The 7327-nt window shown below is 56.1% G+C and overlaps 2 protein-coding genes across 2 annotated transcripts; both read left to right on the forward strand.

Annotated features, from left to right (window-relative positions):
- Nucleotides 1-202: 202 nt before the first annotated feature.
- LOC113215411 (pickpocket protein 28-like) lies at nt 203-3400 on the forward strand (the record flags this gene model as incomplete). The annotated part of the gene is made up of 7 exons (XM_052269440.1): nt 203-307; nt 773-951; nt 1123-1374; nt 1453-1988; nt 2057-2249; nt 2575-2666; nt 2775-3400. Coding segments are annotated over 7 exons (1506 nt in total), but the record flags the coding sequence as incomplete, so codon positions are not given.
- Nucleotides 3401-4904: 1504 nt separating this feature from the next.
- Nucleotides 4905-7264, forward strand: LOC127749784 (uncharacterized). The gene is made up of 3 exons (XM_052269450.1): nt 4905-5219; nt 6328-6893; nt 6987-7264. The coding sequence occupies exons 2-3, from the start codon at nt 6356-6358 to the stop codon at nt 7247-7249; spliced, it is 801 nt and encodes a 266-aa protein (XP_052125410.1). The 5' UTR covers nt 4905-5219; nt 6328-6355; the 3' UTR covers nt 7250-7264.
- The last annotated feature ends 63 nt before the right edge of the window (nt 7265-7327 follow it).

The following is a 7327-nucleotide window of genomic DNA, read 5'->3' on the forward strand; positions in this document are numbered from 1 at the left end:
AGCGCATGCGCGAACAGCGCCATCTATTGAGAAAAGCTAAAACTGCGTCGGCGCGAAAAGTTTTGAAGAGCGGTCATTAACAACAATGATCTTTCTGTTTTCATTTCATAATCACACCAGACCAAACTTGGGTAAAGAACGAGGTTTCTCCTAATGTATCAAACATGTTTGATGCCCTGATGCTCTTCTTGTTATTTTCTCTTCGCCCGTCAACCTGAAAATTCACTGTCTTTTCCATGTCCCCAGCGGTTTCTGGGTGGTCGCTGTGTTTCTGTGTTTTGTAATCGCTTTATTCCTCATAAGTAAGGTGAGTTTTTAATAGATTGAGTGTCGCACAGGCTTCAGACCCGAATGAGAAATGGGCTTTCAAATCGACGTCGATTCGACGTCGAACTCGGCAATTCATCGATTTGCGGGACAAAATCGGATCGATTTCGAGTCAAATTTGCCTCGATCGATGACTATCAACCACTTTATCGATTTTGAATTACTCCCTGGGATATCTTAGTTACACTTTACGCTACAGGCGTGTGGACGTGTTGCCTACTCGCAACTTGACTTGACTAACCCGCAATGGGCCATAAGACATTGTGGTGAGAGACGGTAGGCAAGCCCGCCCACACGGCTTCATGCGGTCCAGTATAACTACGAAATATTCCTGAATTATTTTAAGAAAGTACTGGGCCTATATGGCACCTCTATTACTAATAATAGTGATTCGGTTCTGCGATTGAGCATTGCTTTTAACGCCTTTTGCCCACTTTTGCCCCAGATTTGGATTAAATGGGAAACCTGCCCGGTGATCGTTACGTTCGCCGACAAGCCCACTCCGATTTGGGATATCCCCTTTCCTGCGGTGACCATCTGCCCTGCGTCCAAGACCAAGCAGTCACTGTTCAACTACACGCGGGTGTATCACAGAGTGCACGACAACATTGCGACGGACGAAGAGTGAGTCAAACTCTGTCGTAAACGACAGAACAGTCTAGTCTTTGAGTTTGGTCAACCGACCCTCAGTCAGGTGGCCCAGGAACAAGTCCTAGGGCCGCAATGTGCTCGAACACCTCATTGACAGATCCAGACCCCCAGACAAACCTAAATAATACAACTTGACGCCCGCAGGAGGTGGCAGTTCGAGGCACTCAACGTCTTGTGCATTACGGACAAGGGCAAAGTAGAGGACAGCGTGGCCAACGAGTCTACTTTGCAATTCCTTCGTGACGTGGCTCCGACGCTAGACGACGCTATTGAAGAGTGCTACTGGCAGATGCGTCGTATAAACTGCTCAGAATACTTCAAAGTAGTTTTAACTGAAGAGGGCGTTTGCTTCACTTTCAACGCCCTTAGCTCGAAAGAGATGTACACCAACATGACGCAAGTGTCAAAGTTGGCAGTCGATCTGGTTTACTTTAAATTAAATTTAAGCTGACTGCACGCTTACTTTCCTCGCAGAGTACAGGCGCAATCGGACCCGCCGTCCAAAATGGCGTGGGGCTGGAACTACGAGACGGGGTACGAAGCCGTCGACGACTCAACTGTGAAAGCCTTTTACCCTCAGCGCGCGACATTCACCGGCCCGTTCACCTCGCTGAGGATTGTCTTGCGCTCCTACGTGAACGACATGGACTACTTGTGCCACGGCTGCGAGCAGGGCTTCAGAGTGCACCTCCACAACCCGGCGGAGAACTCGTGGTCCTCCGGCCACGTGCTCGCCGTGCCGCTCAACACGTCCGTCATGATGCTGGCCAAGCCCAACCTGATACAGACCTCGGAGGGCCTGCGTGAGCTGAGCCCGGTCAGGAGGTCGTGCTTGTTCTCCAGCGAGCGCCCGCTAAAGTTCTTCCAGATGTACTCGCAAGACAACTGCCTGTACGAGTGCTACGTCAACATGACTGTGACACACTGCGGCTGCGCGACCGTCGGGACCCCCCGCATCTTGGGCACCCCCGTCTGCATCTCCATGTCGAGCTGCCTCATGGACACATACCGTAAGGAGTGCATCTTCCTCGGCGTCCTAGACGCCGGCGAAGACGCTGCCCGTTTCCTCTGCTTTCAGTAGAAAAGGTGCTGAACCAATCCCTCCTGGCGATGCAGAGCGGAACAGACTACGGGGCGCTGCCCTGCGACTGCCTGCCGTCCTGCACCATCCTCAAGTACGACGGCGAGGCCAGCGTGGACACCTTCCCGTGGGAGAAGAGCCGCCGGGCTCTCGGACTGCCCGAGGAGCGCGCCGGCGTCGAGCGTGGCGGGTAAGCGTCCGGGCACTCCGTCAACATACTCCGACGTGACGCGACACTGCAAACCCTTGAGTGAGGTTTCGAACTAGAAGTGAGTGAGGCAATTTTTCCTCGCCCAATTAAAGGGAGGCTCATCATTCTCCTGAGAGCAGTGGAGGGATCGTAGGGTGCCAAAAAATGCCACCGTCACCACACAGCTGCGTGGCGGGATGGCCTACCCTGGGCTTTGCAGGCGCTAACCCTCAGCGTCACCTCTCGGGAAACGTTTGCTGTGGGACAAGCTACTAAATGATAGCCTTCTTATAATACGAATAGACTAACTAATTGAACGTCGCAGGATCAGCAGGTCCCAGCTCAACGTGTACTTCAACAGCCTCCAGTTCGTGAGCAACCGCCGGAGCGAGCTCTACGGCCACACCGACTTTTTGGGTGCGTCTCGCGTCGAATCACGTCCGACTTTGTCAGGACCTCCTGTCGGCAGCGGAGTAAACAATGGCACCCCGGCGACTGCTTAAAACCGTCTTATTTTTCCGACAGCCAATTTCGGCGGCCTGCTGGGCCTGTTCACGGGCTTCAGCGTCATCAGCCTGGTGGAGGTGGGCTACTATGTCAGCCTGAGGTTGTGGTGCGACGTTCGGCGGCGGGCGGCGGAACGGCGGCGGGTGGAGCTGCGGCAGAACCGTTGAGCCGAGTGCCGCCGGGCCCGGGCCGCATCCTCTTCTTCCTCCTCCTCATCCTGCCCGACGGGGCTGCGCGCGCGAGGCGTCTGGGTCCAGCGCAGCACACCGCGACCACATTGTCCCTTCTTGTCGCCCGTCCGCGTCAGTCGTGGCTGCAACTGAAATGCCAACACACGCGTCAGTAATTCCGGCAGCAATTAACAGAGGCACACTCGCCGCTCCGCAAACTCAACTCTGCAGTGGTGTTTTGACGTCGTTAGTGTTTGCCAGCGGGGGCAGGACAAAGAGAAGCTGTTTAAACCAACTTCCATATACAACGCGTGATAAGAAGTGACTTTTTGTCGGTTGAATCTTGGTTGTATTGCATTGCAAAATATATTGCAAGCTGCTGCCAACCATTCAAAATAAAAGAAGGCATATCGTCAGAAATACGAAAATACAAAGAAAACGGACGTGGAGAGTAAGGCCTATTGGTTTTTGGTTTTTGAGTTTGGGCGCCCACACTAAGTTTTACGAGTTCCTGCTAATATAAATATGCACAGTTTCGGCCTCACCCGTTGAAGAAGTAAAAGAAGAGGCCATAGTACAGGCACACGCTCACGTAGAACAGCATGGCGGGCGTTTGTTTGCAGAAGTGGAGGGAGCAGGAGAAGGAAGAGAAGGATGGGGCGGGGCGGGGCGGCGTCTGGACGAGGTAGGTACACTAATAATTAGAGAGACGTTGCCATGGTGAGGGAAGGGAGCAGATAATGCGTGTTCCGTCCGGTCCGACTCAAACTTTACTGTGGCTCTTCGGTCGTTCACTCGTACTCTTCTTCTGCTGATTGCACACTCAATCACCGAAAACAGAAAGTCACGTGCGTTCCTTCCTACGCAGGGAAGCCCCGCCATTTGTCCCCCGTGTGACGGCTACTTTGACGACGGAAATGTGTCTTGTTCTCAAAGTGACGTAGAGACGTGCTAGCGACCATTTTCTGTCGATCATGACTACTTAGTATCCTCTCTCGACTATTAGCGGAGCTAATTACTTGAAAACACGATTACGGATACTCGTACATGGTTCGACCATTATTGCAACTACGCGATCGCGTATAGGCTACACTGTAAACTGGCTGGCGTCCTGTGGCACCAAAATATTGGCGTTCGAACGCCAATATTGGGCGTTCAAAGAGGACAATATTTGGCGCTCTGAGAAGAAGAACGCCAACTAGTTTACAATTTATAGGAAGACGAGCGACTGTTGTCGTCGAGCGCTAAAGTAAAACTAAGATGAAGGGGGGAGCGGAATCTCCATACCCGAGGTGTGTAATGCTGTCAGCCTTGGGTAGCTTCGCTGCTAAACTGACCAGGCAGGGGGGATGGTCCACGATGAACGAGGCTCAGCTACGCCACGCCACGCGATGCAGCTCCGCGAGAAAAAGCCGATTATTGTCATTACCATAAGCCAGCAGCCAGCCCGACCAGCACCGGGCCGCAGATCAAGATCAGACTGTTTTACGTCACAAGCCAGCAGAGGAGGGGCGAGGGGCAGGAAGAGGGGCGGGCGGGAGCAAGGGGAGCAGGGCACCCAACCGCACTGCTGAATCCCCTAGCGAATGGTGCCTATGTTGAGTTGGCCCCACTGCGATAACAGCGGCCGCGGGCCGCGTACGAGTGGCCCTGGTGATCCCGGTGACCCCGGCGACCTTGGTGACCTTGGTGACCTTGGTGACCTTGGTGATCCTAGGGACCCCGGTGACCGTGGTGTTCCAAGGGTAGTGGGCCGAACAGTTTCGGCGACGCGCGTAAGGAGATGACGGCGTCACCTTGCGAGGCACCCGGCGATTGTTTTCAATCCGGGACGTAAACAGAACGGGCCTGGGTGCCCCCCGGACCACTATCGGGGACGAGAAGAAAGAGGGACAGAGAGAGGGAGGGGAGGGGAGGCGAGGCGACAGGCCTCCGCGAGTCCAGTGGAGATGAGCGAGATGATTCGCGCAGGCCGGCCGCGCCTGTCTCCGCCGCCCCGCGCCTCCCGCCCTCTCGCCCCGCCGTGCGTGCGAACTGCCGGGTCGGGCCGGGTCGGTCCAAGCCGGCGGCGGAGTGTCGTGGACCTTCCCCGCCCAGTCTCCATTCCGGGCCGGAGCGCTGCCGCAGCCGCCGCCGCCGAGCCCCGCACGCCGCCGCCTCCACTGTGCTCCGCTGACGTGCTGCTAGTGGTACTGTGCGCTCTGCGAGCATCCCGACTCGCTGACCAGTGAGCAGCCGGGAGGGGAGCTGACCACCACGCCCGGATCGTATCGCCGGGACCGGCTGAACAAAGGTGAGTGACCTGCCTGCAGCTGATGCAGGGTCGCGGCTGGTCGCGGCCAGCGCCGCACCCGCGCGAGGGGAAGGGGGGCACTTTAATTGTTGTGACGTGTGACGCCGACGACTACATGTACTCCGTAGTGCGTGGGAATCACAGCGCGCGTTTCGTCGGCCTCCACCAATGGACACAAAAATGATCATGGAGTCTCGCTTTGATGACGTGCTAGAGATGGACGGTGGGCGTCGCCGGCACCGGGAGGCCGACAGGCAGAGGCCATTGGAGACTTTTCGTTGCCAAAACGACCAGGCACGTAGTTGGCACATCATTCGCATACGCCGCGCATTGTGAAGTTCGCGAACTCGCGACACCAAGCGCCAAACTAGGCGCGGTGTCTTCACACCCCCCGCGGGTAACCAGCTCCGCGGCCTGGTCGGGCGCTTCTTGACGCTGTTCGCAGCGAGCAGCCTAATGTTCAGTAATGTGCACAAAAAAATGCCCCGCACTTCTGCTTAGGTTATTGATTGTTGCAAGCCCCGTGATGGAAGCGGTAAGGCGTTTAACCTGAGAACGGTGCGAGACCCCTCTCAGTAAACAACGGGATGGTGGGTGGTGGGTGCCTCACAAGTAGTGTCTGTTGTGCGCCCAGAGCTGCCAAACACAAGCCGGGCGCGAGGAACACGCGACCCGCGACCCCGCGACCCACAACCCGCGCAGATCGCAGTGTACAGGCAATAATTCTAAAAGTCGCCGAAATGACGAGGACAACAAAACGACTTGTCTAGTGGCTCGGCCTCGGCCACGACCTCTGGTCCTTGGTGTTGGCGATCGGATGCACTGATACTACTACGAACGTCGCCATTGCGGCGTCGCCGGGTGTCCCCTCGTGGAGGTCGTGGAGGCCCGAACGTGTGAGTGACACCAATTATCATTATTAAACCGGCACCGTCACCTTGGCGGTGTGCACGGCAATTGTTTTAAAGAACGGGGCAAAAGATCATTTGTTTAGATGATTTTCCTCTTTTGGAAATAAGTACTGAAAAGGGAAATTCTATTAGTGATAGGCAGAAAGTCGAAAAGAAATAAAACTCACGCATGTAGTAATACAACTGTTCGCCAACAGGCACGTTCCGTCGTCAACATTCTCCAAAATGAGTTCGCTGCGAGTCCCCGTGCTCCTGCTGCTGCTCGCGCTGCTGGCGGCGTGCTCCGTGGCCGCGGAGACGTCATCGACGACCACTAGTGCAAAGACTTCATCGACGACCACCACCGCGCTGACACCCGATGCGCCCTCGAACGCCACCGAGGAAGTGGAGGTAGGAGAACGGCGCCGGCGGCCGGCACACCAGGGCCACCACCACGGCTCAGGGGCGAGTAGTAGTGCCGGGTCGTTCGCATCCTCCAGTGACTCGGGCAAGCTATACGGCGGCGGCGGAGGCTTCAACGGGCATCACAGTAGTGAGGGAGGGGGCGGGGGCAGCTACAACGGGCATCACGGTGGTGGAGGAGGGGGCGGGGGCAGTTACAACCATGGGGGCCACCAGAAGGCGTCCCCTTTGCGCATGGAGTACGCCTGGAAGAAGATGGACTTCGTTTTCCCCTCAGACCACGCGCGTAACGACGCCTACCGCTCCGGCAACTACAACTACACCAAAATCATCGCGCTTGACGTTGACGTCTGGGAGAAAGGTAAGCACAGGCAGCTCGCTCCGGACGACTTGAAACAATGAAACGTGTAAAAATTGCTTCATGTTGTTGGCACCTTTGTCCGTACCCATGCAGCTGGCAGAAAGAAGGTGTTCGTCACCATGCCCATAGACAAGGGTGTGCCCGCCTCCCTGGCCACCGTGTCGGCGGAGGGCGACCCGCACGCGCCCCTGCTTGCGCCGTACCCGGACTGGAGCTGGCACCGGAAGGGCGACTGCCGCTCCATCAGCTCCGTGTACCGCGTGGCGGTGAGTAGAGAGTCTCGTAGAGAGTGCCCCTCCCCTCGGGCCTCCCAGCGCAGCGCACAGTGCGGCAGATCTCGAAAAAGGTGGACATAATTCTAATAACGACCCCTTCGACTTTAATTTGACTTTCCTTGTTTCTGGAAGTTACAGCATAGTTTTTATGCCCTTTGC

This window comes from Frankliniella occidentalis, unplaced genomic scaffold (genome assembly GCF_000697945.3).
Source record: "Frankliniella occidentalis isolate FOCC.00 unplaced genomic scaffold, Focc_3.1 Scaffold92, whole genome shotgun sequence".
NCBI classification, from domain to species: Eukaryota; Metazoa; Arthropoda; class Insecta; order Thysanoptera; family Thripidae; genus Frankliniella; species Frankliniella occidentalis.

Coding starts and splice junctions, on each gene's coding strand:
- LOC127749784 (XM_052269450.1), top strand. CDS start 6,356: ATGAGTTCGCTGCGAGTCCCCGTGCTCCTGCTGCTGCTCGCGCTGCTG. Junction 6,894..6,986: donor CGTTGACGTCTGGGAGAAAG/GTAAGCACAGGC, acceptor GTACCCATGCAG/CTGGCAGAAAGAAGGTGTTC.